General features: G+C 45.8%; 2 protein-coding genes across 4 annotated transcripts; both read right to left on the bottom strand.

The window, feature by feature from the left end:
- Positions 1-548: 548 nt before the first annotated feature.
- On the bottom strand, positions 549-4,256 carry LOC119269715. 3 transcript variants are annotated; one of them, XM_037551614.1, is made up of 4 exons: positions 3,836-4,256; positions 3,173-3,380; positions 2,101-2,299; positions 549-1,608 (listed from the first exon to the last, which is right to left on the bottom strand). In XM_037551614.1, exons 1-3 carry the CDS (start codon positions 3,923-3,925, stop codon positions 2,292-2,294), a joined length of 306 nt encoding a protein of 101 aa, XP_037407511.1. In that variant the 5' UTR covers positions 3,926-4,256; the 3' UTR covers positions 549-1,608; positions 2,101-2,291. The 3 variants fall into 3 exon arrangements, 1 of the variants encoding a protein (XP_037407511.1); XR_005133688.1 differs by having other exon boundaries at positions 555-1,583; positions 2,101-3,380; XR_005133687.1 differs by having other exon boundaries at positions 561-1,608; positions 2,101-3,380; positions 4,137-4,256.
- Positions 4,257-6,671: 2,415 nt separating this feature from the next.
- Positions 6,672-10,387, bottom strand: LOC119269714. The gene is made up of 8 exons (XM_037551613.1): positions 10,117-10,387; positions 9,750-9,863; positions 9,027-9,332; positions 8,258-8,453; positions 7,925-8,129; positions 7,287-7,420; positions 7,158-7,196; positions 6,672-7,064 (listed from the first exon to the last, which is right to left on the bottom strand). The coding sequence occupies exons 1-8, from the start codon at positions 10,287-10,289 to the stop codon at positions 6,870-6,872; spliced, it is 1,362 nt and encodes a 453-aa protein (XP_037407510.1). The 5' UTR covers positions 10,290-10,387; the 3' UTR covers positions 6,672-6,869.
- Positions 10,388-13,159: the final 2,772 nt, after the last annotated feature.

The raw sequence follows: 13,159 nt of genomic DNA, 5'->3' as shown, positions 1-13,159 counted from the left end.
AGTGGAGGATTTTTCACAAATTTCAGCGTGATGATTTCTTTTTATCAAACAGTTTCAGCTTGTTTCTTTCAGTTCTTTTTTAAAGCATCAACTACTAGAACATAGACGATACGCACACACCCTGCACAGAAAACACTTAAAGGAAGGATCTTTCTGGAGCTTCGTAATTAACAAAATCACCACGTTTGCCTTTCAAACCATGGGAACATTTCCTACCACAGGAAGAACAAGTTCTATATGAGATGGATAACAGAAACAGATACAAATCCTGATATTTGATAATTGACGAGATGGGGGTACAAGTATCTCCACAGGACCTATGTTTGGTTCTCTTATTCCTCCAATCCTAAAGCTCAAGATAGTAGTGCAAGCACAAGTCTTCACTTTTAAAACGGAGTTTGTGGGTGTATGATCGCTTTTCGTAGTACGACGCTGCTCTTCCCTAGGTTTGGTCTCTTTTCTTCAACCTACTTCAATACTTCAAATGGGTTTGGAAATCCAGGATACTAGATAATTGAAGGCGCGCGTTGCCACGCCCGTCTATTTATACGATAAAATGATAAAGAAATGTAAATAAATGCCACATAAAACACATTAAATTTGCATAAAGTCAAACATATATATTATTCAAGGGAAAACTCAAGGTTCATGGATACAAATTGGCTTGGTATATGACAGCATACACAACAATGTTCACGGACTACAACTAATTAATACCAAGACATAAACAGCAGAAAAATAAAAATGTATGGCTCCTGGAGAGGTAATAGTCCAGTCATCCAAAGACTCAGCAGGAAAAATGTATGGGATTAACATGGATCCTGGAATAAGATTCCAGATGGTGACCAAAAACTTATTGCAATAAATACGAGGAGAGCTATAAGAGGAATTTTTGCCCTATATATCCTTGACAAAGCAAATTAAATTTACCGAGTGTACTTTGTTTCCCTGTTTAGCATCCTCTGGGTATACTTCTATCAAATTCATTGAGCATAATGCAATCCCAACAAAATGTAAGTTTGAGAAGGCAAAGATTCTAATATCACAAATAAAAAATGGTATGATCAGCGAGATATAAACCAATATAAATATATCAAGAACAAATTAGACGTGGATGTTTCCTTGTTATATCTGTCAAAGCACACTTCATCTGTGTTATCCATAAATTAGGAAGTAACTTGAAAATTTTGAAAGAGCAAATCAACTCATGAGATTACCAACAAATAGCTAATAAAGGAATGGGATATGACGGTGGGAAATCATGACAGCCATGCACTCAATCAATAGACTGCAAATTTGTTTTCTCCAACAGAAAGCAACATATATACCTTACAGCAAATGTGATACGCATAACAACTGTGTAATAATTGAATGGTAAAAACAGGAAAGAACCTGGTAAAATTCAAGCATGAAGACAGAATCTTTGTAAGGTACAAATATCATGAGAAGAAACCCATATAAGATGTTCTGGCTGATATAAATACATACCGAGAATCATTAAAGAGAATATCAATTTGGGGCTGAGCGGATGCTTCCACCTGAGTGTCTACATCCAGTTTGTTGACAGCGAAGGGCTCTGGACACTAATTGCCATTATTTAAGAGTGAGCTGCAGCAGAACAAAAGAATTAATCCTACCAACTAATTCACAATGAAATCTCACATTTAGGATAGATCATGGTCTTAGTTTTTCGAACAACCATAAGCTATCACATATACCCCACAACTTTGCAACAATAGGATGATTTGAGTTTTAAGAACTGATAGTATTTAGTAAAAAAATTGAAAAACTTTGTCTTTTAGTACTATATCATGTGAGATAGTTACAGTAGATTGTAGAGAGATCTATGATTTGAGTGTATTTGGCTAGTAGTCGTACTGGTTTCAAGGGCTAAGTGGCAGATAGATTCAAGTACTCCAGTTTATTGATTTCATCTAGGGAGGCTGATCGATTCAAGAAGACATCATCAAATATGTTTATTTATAAGAACCCAATTATCAGTGCTGACCAATAAACACTTGAACCAGATAATGGAAAATTAACCACTGATGAGATTGCGCATGTGATAGGATTAAAAAAATGCGCTTGTAATTGGGTTACCAGGGTCGCTTCCCAGACTTGAGGATGTGCGCATCATAGCACAATGTGATTGACTGGAGCAGAGATGCGGGCGTGGTCCCTGGCACACAAATCAACAATTGGTGACCATCTAGTCAACCGCCTAATGTCATAACTCCATCTACCTTCTAGGAAAGTAACATCATTAACCCAGGGATCAAAGTAAGACGACCTTACTGACCTGCAACCAAGGAATAATGCGGTAGATGAGATTGTCTAAATCATGACAGGATATTGTTTTAGAAAATAATGCATGAGTAGTTCTTATTTTTCACAAGAGTTGATAAGTCACAACAATTTTTAAAATTTCACCAAACCTCCTTCAATTATTTTAAAATCACACATTATAAGTTATATGTGTTCAATTAATCATCTATCCCACTGGAATTACAGGGATCGGGTTTCCTAGGAAATCTTGCAAGCAAATTTGAATTACGACATAGTGTATGCTTTGTTGCTGATTTCCTCCATAGGACATTCTGTAACAACTCAACAGAAGCAGTTACCTTTGCTTCACAAGATTACAGTAACCTGTAAAGTTTATATGGTACACTCAATTAACACCACAATAAGATGAGCAAATAACAAAGGAGGAACTAAAACCATGAAAGGTATTTTGGATCGTAGGGCGTAATAATGTTATGTAATGATTAAAATGCAATGACATAAGAAAATATTTCCACAAGTGAGTAGACATGATAAGAACTAAGGAGTTGCTTTGCTGTACTAAAAAAGACTTTATTGTACTGCTTTCCCTCTGCAGAATGAATTGTATAAAGTGGATGTAATCAACAAATCAAATGACCAGTTAATTACTATGCAAGCCTATGTATTATTGCTAAATAACATGTTTTATTATCCTTAATGACTGTGCTGTCAGGATTCTCTATAGTAGAAAATCCCTCATTTCAACTATTTAAATATAGAAGAGTGTTCATGCCATCAATTTTGAACATCTTTTAGTGCATCATGATCCAACAAATAAAAATGAGTCAATCATGTGAGCAAAACTGGGTGGAATCTAGCTCATCTTAACAAATAAAAAAGAGTGTACGCATCGTCGTCGCTGATGCTGCCGTCTTCGTCCTTCTTGGTGGACTTGCTGCCTCGGATAAATCAGTGCCTGCTGTCAAGATGTCCAACGTGACATTGGAAATATTTTCGTTCTGCTCCTCCAAGGCTCCAAGTACATGAGCAGGCATGTACTGATGATGCTGCCGCTGCTGCAGCTGCTCTTCCCGAACTCCACATGTAATCACCGTCTGTAAGGGGGGACACAATACCACTACATTAATTAGCACACTTGAAATATTTTGCATACACTTGTACTACCTGACTGAAGCATTGAAACTTTTAATAAACGCCCGAATCATCGCAGAGAGAGAGAGAGAGAGAGAGAGAGAGAGAGAGAGAGGTACATATGTTTTTTAAGCCAGTCAGAAACACAACTGATGCTGAAAATTTGTGTTCTTCGAAAACAAAAATTACCAATGTCCTACTACATCGTGCAGTAAACATGGCCATCGATTCTAGAAACCGAATCCCCAGCCGTCCCAGCGATCAAGGAATGAATCGCGCTCGCAGAACCAACAGGACTAACCAAGTAACCAATCCCCACGGGAACAAGAGAAAAACAGAGTAGCGCACTGCACACAGGCGGAGCCAACCGCTGCCACGGGTGGTTAGATCAGAGCAGAGAAGAAAGAGAGAGACACACCTGCTCGATGAGCTCCATGGGCGTCAACCCAGGCTGCCGCGCTGCTGGTGCGTCCCCACCGCCGTCGATGCCGGCCATAACCTGCAGCATGTGGGCGCAGGTCCAGTGGCCCGACCGCTCGCCCCCACGCCTCAGCCTTGCCGAATCGAACCCCCTCCGCAACCCCGGACGCACAAATCCCCCACCCTCACTCCCCACGCACACGACGCGTCATCTAAATACCTAGGTCGCGCGAGGCACGATGGACGTCGATGGATTTCTCTTAACGGTGAAGAGCACGTGTGCGATTTAGGATGGTTACCGCCGCTCGAGGTCGAGGACGGAGGAGTAAGATCCACTGCTCGAGGTCGTGGTCGGCGGCGGCGGTGGTCGAGGTCGCCAGAAAGAAGAGGAGACGTCGGGGGGAGGAGGCGCTGCGAGAACGAAGTAGCTGTGAGACGGGCGCGTGAAACGAACAGGGTTGGGTGTATCAGTGGGCCGTCCTTACCCTCTTTAGGCCCAATCAACCAGCGTAGTCGGATTTTTCCGCCGGAGTAGCTGCACAGGAGGCCCAGGTCGCCATAAACTGCGCTGAAACAAAGATCGGACGGCCAGAAACGATCCAAACCCGAAATCCGACGGCCAAAATGGCTAAGGACGTGAGAGAGCTCGGTTTAGCCTCGGTTATACTGTGCTAAAATTACAACGACAATGTTTGGTGTGTCTCCTGTGTGACTTGACATTTTAGGCCTAGTTTGGCAACAACGTTTTTTCAAAACCATGGTATTCCAAAATCTAAGTATTTCAATACATGGGCAATAAATACTTTAGTTTCTAAAAACCATAGTTTTTCTCAGTTTTGATAAAACTGCCGAGGTGTTTGGCAAGTGGCAATTTTTCTCGGTTTTCTTTGGTTTGCATCGACTGTTACATTGTTGCATGCATATTCAGCTATACTCAGGGATCAGCTTGTACTAATAGCCACCGTATGCATTCAGCCTTGCACGAGCATGTCCTCCTAGATGTTAAGATCTGTAGTAGAGTTATCTCTTGTAATCAGTCAAAGACCAAGGTAATTAACACATGCACTGAAGGTCGACGTTTGCAGCGTGTACGTGTACGTCCGCCTCTAGCCGAACGTATCTCGATGGGCTAGCTATCGATTTATGCATCATAGGCATTGATGGCCAGAAGTTGGACACAAAAGAGATCAAGCAGCAAGCGCTTTCTCGGTTTTAAAAAAAGAGGTCAGGGGAGTGCGGCGTTTCGGTGCCCGGGTGCATCTGCACCCGTTCAAAAAAAATTCGTAAAAAAATCAGAAAAATTCAAAAAATTCCGAAAAAAATTGAGGTGATGGACAATTTGATGCGTGAGGTGCGCCCCAATTTTCAAAACATTTGGACTTATGTGCAGCTCTCAGCAAAAAAGACAAATCAGACCAAAACAGTATATGAACAGTACACATTTTTACAGACCTCCGATTTGTCTTTTTTGCTGAGAGCTGCACATAAGTCCAAATGTTTTGAAAATTGGGGCGCACCTCACGCATCAAATTGTCCACCACCCCAAATTTTTTTGGAATTTTTTGAATTTTTTTAGTATTTATTTTAATTTTTTTGGTGAGCGCAGGTGCAGATGAGCTCGGGCTCAGATTTGGATTTTCGTCTTAAGCCTTCTTTTTGCTTGAAAACCAAACGGGCAAACATCAAGTTTTGGTGAGTCGTTGTATATATGTCCATCTGGTCGGTGTTCTCTCCTTCAACGCGTCATGCATAGATCAGACACAGTTAGAGCATCTCCAATAAACAGTTTAAACGTAAAAATACCTAACTTTTGAACCGTCTGGGGCAAGCAACGCTACTCCAACAGACGGTTCATATGTAAAAAAATTGGACCGCGGCCTCCTCGTGATGTAAAATACAACATCTCGCGGTGCAAATTTACATCACGAGATGCATCTGGTCCAAATTCGGTGACCACCCGCCAACGCCCAACCGCCACTTCATTTCATTTCACAACCGCGCCTGTCCACCCGCCCGAACACCAGTCGGGCGGATCCGCCACCGCCACCGCCCAAATCCCCGCCGCCACCGCCCCAAATCGTCGCGCCGCCCTCGCCCCCGTCGCCTCCCTCGCCGGAAGCCATCTCGCAGCCGCCCGGGCGCCGCCGAATCAGGAGGCGGCCGCGGTGGGATTCGGCGCCTCCGGCGGTCTGGCTGCCCATGTAGGCCTCCGCCGGGTCCTTAGGCCGCCGCCCGCCGCTGCTTGCTGGCCCGCCCCGTTGCCACCGCCTCCCGGCCCCGCCGCCGCCCCGCACTGACCCTGTCCAGCCGAGCTGTCGTCGCTGCTGGCCCGTGCAGCGTGCCTATGCCGCTGCTCGTGGTGTTCGCGTCGGCTGCTGCCCTCCTCTGTCGCTGCTGGCCGGCAAAGGAGCACATACCGGGGAGCTCAGGCTCCGGCCATGGCGACCACGGACGAGCACGGGAGCGGTGGCAAACGACACCGATCGAAGGGGAAAAATAGGGGGATTGGGAGAGGAGCTCATCACGGGGAGGATGGCGCGCTCGGGGAGAGCTTGATGGCAACAGATTTGACGAAGGCGGCCGACGTCCCGAGGTTAAGAAGACGATCAAGACGATTTTACATCTTCATTTTGAACCATCTGTTGGAGTTGCTTTTTTGGACCATCAATTTGGACCATCTATTGGAGTTGAGCTTTTTTCGGAGCTTCAAAACGCACTTTTTAACGGTCCAAATTTTACATCTCTGGTTTTGGACCGCCAAATTTTAGACCATCTATTGGAGATTGCTCTTATGTTATATTTGACATACCCAAGCAGTCGATAAAAAAAATGGATACGAGGACGAGCAGCCATAACCAGTACTGCCATACACACATAATAAAAGCCGTACATATAACAATCTTCAAACCAAATAAGCATTCGATCAGCTTCTTCTACAGGCGACACAAAATAGCTTGGTATCGAACGGTTTGCTGATAGGAACCATCTAGCCACAAGAAAGTGCAACATAACTCCGGGCAGCATCCTTGGTCTTACATTAGCGCCACTCTAAATCTTTCTACGGCGCTAGCATCGAGGATGCCATAAGTGGTGCAAAGGTTAGGATCGCATGGTCCCATGATCGAATTCATAAAACGTTCTACTTCCTCATCGGTGGCCTTGGTTGCTCCGAAGTTCAACTTGGGTGGTTCCATGAGTCGCGCCACAACAGTTGGATCGTCAAGGCCCTGATGGAAACAAATGCACAAGCAGGAATTGATCAACCAACTAACCAACATCATGTTATTATATACCTAGCACACAAGATGAAGCGTCTTTACCTTGAACATTTGTCTTACCCTCGCTTCCTCAGCCTTCCACTGTAAAAGACGTTCATTCAATTAAAAACGAACACAGCAACAGAAAATGTCAAACGCCAGCTTACCAGGAAATAAAAACATCACACTTACGTCATCCATAGTCTCTGCGACCGCTATATTAGGACCAAGACATTCTCCCTTCAAGTTGCAAACCTTTGAGTGACCACCAGCATATGCATCAGCATTGGGGTGCTTCATATTACTTTCACAGCCGTAGCATTGACCTTCGTTTAAGGAAAGAGAGGAGATAAGGACCTTTAAATAATGATAGCTGATTAAGTGAAGGTAATAATACACATGGATGTGCATGAACTTGTTTGAGATATCACAATGCAAAGTTCAAGGATAATCGATAAGATGACACGAGGCACAAACAAACAAACAGGTCAATTCAGAGATCATACACTAAAGACATAAACGTTTAAACTGTATTTTAGTAACACATGATAAGAGTATAAAGTACCGTTATCAAAACGGTCAACCATGGAGACCTTTAAATAAAGAGAGGAGATAATGACCTTTAAACAATGATAGCTGATTAACTGAAGGTAATAAACTAGTTTGAGATATTACACATGGATGTGCATGAACTACTTTGAGATATTACAAGAATAAAATCCCACGAGGCACAAACAAACAGGTCAACCATGATAAGAGTAAAAATACGGTTTGAAAGAAAAAAACGTTTGAACTAAATTTCAGCAACACTTGATGAGAGTACAAAATACCGTTATCAGAAGGATCAACCATGCAGGTACAGCTGACCACCAATTTTTTGTCTTCTCCTGGCATACGTTTGACTTCAGAAAAGAATAGATTGTCGGCGGTCTTTGCTCCTTTGGTCCTTGTAGTGAAATTAATATGGTAGTAGAGGCAGTTGCCCTCATATATTACTTCGTAGCACACAACATCTTTAACTTCAAACGCAAGATCCTGAGATAAGAAGAATGGATCCCATCAGCGACTAGTTGTTAGATGAACGAATAGGACAGTCGTATAACACAAAGCAATACAGGTAGCATGATAAAGAGTAAGGACAGGAAGGAGGACAAAGAGCAAACCTTGAAAAGATTGTGATCCTCGTTATACTTGTCCACCAAAGCTTGAACCAGCTGGAGCATCCAGCAACGGCTTTCATCAACCGGCTCAGATTTCACGTACATCTTCTTTGAGCCATCAGGCCAGAAAAGAGAGTCCCGTATACCCCTCTCAACACTAGCCTTACCCACTTCATAGAACTCAGGTCGCTCCTCGCACCTAGTTTAGATCAGAGATTCCTTCATGGTTAATATATTTTACTTTCACAAACAGTGGAGTGTACAAAGAGGTACTGGCTATAGTTTCAATGCTATCATCCGGAAATAGGATTAGGGACAAATAGTATGCATGCAGGATTGTTTAACAAGGATCAAACAGCTCGCACATGTCTTCTGGCGTAGCTCATGACATTAATCGACCAAAACGAAAGAGACCTACATACAAAATTACAAAGTGGTAGCACATATAGCATCTATATTAATTTGACGCACTACTTCAGCAACTCTCTCACAAATATAGTTAAAATGTCTCCTTAACTTGAAGTGGTCTCAGAACAGGAACTTAAAAATTAAGGCAGTTTGGTGCGTCATTTTGTTTCTTCTGTATGTATGAAAGTACCAAATTTTCTATAATCTAACTAGGGTTCATTCGTTCTTCTCCTGATTAATTATGCAAAAACTGTAATCACCTTTGGGGCTTAAAACATAGAAGGAAAAAGCATTAATTGGAACTTGTTTGACTATATTATCAATTGCAAGCGTGCACGCAAAGAAAAGAGTTGAGAAAGTTTACATTATTGGATCCCGACGGTCATGAAGATAGCGATCAATGGCATTGTTAACTTGCTCTAAGCTCTGAAATGGCCCACCCACATGAGGATATGTGTGGAAATATCCATGAAGATCGATCCTGGTGTAAAATGTGAGCCCCCAATCACACTGGTATCGGACCCAAATGGTGTCACGCTGAGAGGACGAGGACGTGGCAGTGATGGACAATCCCTTGAATGGTGTAACATCAACCAAGTTGTTTGATGACGAGACGTCCAGCTGCTGCAGCGTTTGTCCGGACGCAGACTCAGCCACATGCTCCTGAGACCTGCATTGGAACAAGCAGTTTCGATGAGCAAAACCAAATTATCTTAGGTGGTGAATGAATAATCCATGGTATCATCATGGCAAAAGGTCGATAAGAGGCCTGAAATCGGTGTGAAATGCGGGCTGGATAGGTTAGTTGTTGCTAACTTTTGCGCTGCGGTATTGGGAAAGCCAAAATTTGGCAAGTCTAGTGATTGGTTTGCCAAACATCGGCTCAAAACCAATTGGATGCAAAATTTTATTGGCGAGGAAAAACATGAACAACACCAAACCAACCATCCTGTACAGAAACCCTTGTTATCCCAAATCCTCCATCGATGAACGATCCAAGCAACAAGCCTCCATTGACAAATGAAACAATTTGACTTGGACTAAACATGATGATATATAACAAGAGGGGGAGGCTGAGTGGCCATACGGCAGTTGGCTGTGCTGTTTCTGAAACAAATTGGATAACAAGGGAAGCCAGGTCCATGATGACGGCGATTCCTCCAATGCTGTGGCCGGCTTTTGCTGCTCATCCTCCCCGGAGCTGGAGTGAAAGAAGCAGGCTGTTAGGAGATGAATAATCAACATCAATGCAGTCTGGATCTGCTTGATGAAGCATACAGAGACTTGTGTGTGTGTGTGTGTGTGTGTGTGTGTGTGTGTTCCAGATAAAATATATTATTTCTACGGAAACTGAGAGACCCAAAACGAAATCATCTACCGGTGCAGCATGAATCCTACGCAAATATGAGAAACCGAAAGAGAAAGGAAAGAAGCGGTGGCGACGATGGTCATACTGGTGCAGCGAGCGGAAGGCGTCCATCAAATCAGGAGGCGGGAGCACGGGCGGCGGCAGGTCGCGGAGACTCGTGGATCCACTTGCTCGTCCCGTAATAGGGGTGCGGAGGCGTTGCACGGGCACCACAGGCTGTCGCCGGGAGCGTCGCCCCCTTGCGCGGTCGGTGGCCATGACGGAAGAAGGGGGTTAGGGTTTCTTTTCCGGGGAGAGGAGGGGAGGGGAACGGAGGAGAAGCAAGATGGAAGGAGGTCGACGGTATGGTATGGCCCACTTGTCATCAGGATACATACACACACAGTTCCCCGAGGCCCCGAAACGCTCTGGCAAACGGGCCGGGCCCTATCTATCTATCTATCTATCTCCGACGCCATCCATGGTCAGGTCCATGGACACGCCGGCGGCGACTAAGGGCATCTCCAGCCGTTGGTCCCTCAGGACGCATAAAAATCGCTCCCTGGGGCGAGCCGGCGATGCACTCGGCGTTGGGAGCGATTTTGTGCCCAGTCGTCGCGCCCAGGCATTGAAATTGGCTCACTTTACAGCTCAATTTCGGCGAATAAACGACCCATATGGGTGAGAATAGGCCCATATTCGGCGTGGTTTCGCCGTGTCTCGGCGTTCAATTATCAACACAATTATTTCTTATCACATATTTCATCACAGAAAAATCAAATACTTCAACAAATACTACAACAACAAATAGTTCAATATAAATTATATTGTTCAACAAATAAAAACTCGTATTTCATCACGAGGCGTCCCCCTTGAGTCTCCATAGGTGCTCAATCAGATCTTTCTGCAGTTGATGATGCACCTGTGGGTCTCGGATCTCCTGACGCATACTGAGATAGGCAGTCCAAGTTGCCGGTAGCTGGTGATCAACTTCGGCTAGAGGACCCTGCGTGTAGTATGGTTCAGTGTCAAACACTGGGTCTTCTTACTCGCTCTCGATGATCATGTTGTGCAAGATGACATAGCAAGTCATGTGTGAGTTCCTGTATAACCAAAGAAGGAGTGCCAAATCCAGAGGTCATGTGTGGCTACCGTCTCAAGCACCACACTGCAACCGCCTTTGGCGCCTTTGTACATCCCCTGCCAACCAAATGGGCAGTTCTTCCATTTCCAATGCATGCAGTCGATGCTTCCAAGCATCCCAGGAAATCTTCTTGCTGCATTCTGGGCTAGGATCCGAGCAGTGTCTTCCGCATTGGGTGTTCTCAAGTATTGTGGCCCAAACACTGCCACCACTGCCCGACAGAACTTGTAAAAACACTCTATGCTGGTGGACTCGGCCATGCGCCCATAGTCGTCGAATGAATCACTGGGAGCTCCATATGCAAGCATCATCATCGCTGTCGTGCACTTCTGGATGGAGGTGAATCCAAGAGCGCCAGTGCAATCCATCTTGCACTTGAAGTAGTTGTCGAACTCCCGGATGGAATTCACAATCCTGAGGAAGAGCTTTCGGCTCATCCGATAACGGCGCCGAAATGTTCTCTCGCCATGAAGTGGAGCATCGGCGAAGTAGTCGGAGTAGAGCATGCAGTAGCCTTGCAGACGATGCCGGTTCTTTGCTTTCACCCGCCCCGGCGCCGAGCCACCTCGCCGCGGCTTTTCACTGCTCGCCAGCAGCTGGGCGAGGGCGGAGAGCACCATCAGATGCTCTTCTTCCTGGACGTCGGTCGCGGCTTCCTCCTCCAGCAGCGCGGCGAGCTCTTCCTCCTCATCCGAGTCCATCGCCGAGACGGGCAAATCACCGAACACCTTGCGCTCGATGGCCGTGAACCCGCCGTTAAACCGCGCCTCCACGGCCGGAAACTGCGACCGGAAACGCCCAGCTGTTGCGGGAGGGGCTGCCGCGGCGAAGCGCTGCTATTTTCCGGCGGGGAATGGCTATCTACCGGAGTCGGGCGGCGGCCGTCGCCGGGATACAGCTAGTGGTGGCCGAGGGCGCGGGGGGTGCGAGGCGAGTCGGGGAAGAAAACCTTGACTTTTTCCCTGGCGGTGTGGGCCAGGCGTGCTTTTCCCTAGCGCCGGAGCCCCCAACAGCTCCCCAGCGCGCCGGGTTTGGCCTGTGAGCGCCGGGCGGAAAAAAGGTCCGAACCGACGATTTTCAGCGTCCTGGGGGCACGACTGGGCCGTTTTTTCAGCGCCGGCGCCGAAAAAGTGACCTGAAGGGGCCTGTTAGGGGCGCGGGCTGGAGATGCCCTAATAATTACAATACGTATCAGCGCCGGCGGAGACTGGTGACAATGCCGGCGAGAGAGATGCTTACATCGAGGCAGGATATCGAAATCGCTCCAATGCTTCCTGTTTCCGTACCGACGCTCCAATCCAAGTCGATCCCCGCAGAGCCGATCATGGGACGTGTTGATGTATAGGAGGGTCGGGTCGGTTCCGAATCGTAGCACTGGCCCAGTTTCCAATCCTTCACGAACACGAATTGCCAACGATTTTCTCTATCTCGCGAACAATATTTGTTGGGAACGTTTGCTACTCCCCCCCTCTCTCTCTGTTTATTATAAAGCGTGCGTGTACCCCTAGATCATCAATTTGACCAAACTAATAGAAGTCATATATTATAAAAAAACATATCATTATAAACTTTAGATGTTTTATATGTTCAAACGGTATAATTTTTGTGTTATATAGTTTATATTACGATGATAAAATTGGCAACCTAAGTATACGCGCAGGACTTGTAAGCTGAAACGGAGGGAGTAGAAAACATGGACGTTGCTACCTGGCGCCCGAGCACACGCTCGCGAGATCGAGCGCTCTCCCCAAAAGAAAGCGCCAGCCGCACGGCCCCATTAGGACAACCCATAAAAGGAAAACACGCCCCCCACGCATAGTTCCCACCTAATCGAGCGGATCGAGCGCCCTGGTCCTCTCGCCACCGCCCTCACGTGTTTCTCCTGAGCCCCCACCTGCCCCCCTCCCGCTCCGATCTCACCCGCCCCTCTCCCCCCTTTTACTTGAAGGATGAGAACACGCAGGGGACCCCTTCCTCCTCCCTGCTCCTCCTTTCTTCCTCCAAA

Source organism: Triticum dicoccoides, chromosome 3A (genome assembly GCF_002162155.2).
Source record: "Triticum dicoccoides isolate Atlit2015 ecotype Zavitan chromosome 3A, WEW_v2.0, whole genome shotgun sequence".
NCBI lineage: Eukaryota > Viridiplantae > Streptophyta > Magnoliopsida > Poales > Poaceae > Triticum > Triticum dicoccoides.
The sequence above is the reverse complement of the archived record's forward strand: the minus strand, read 5'-3'. Positions and strand labels throughout refer to the sequence as shown.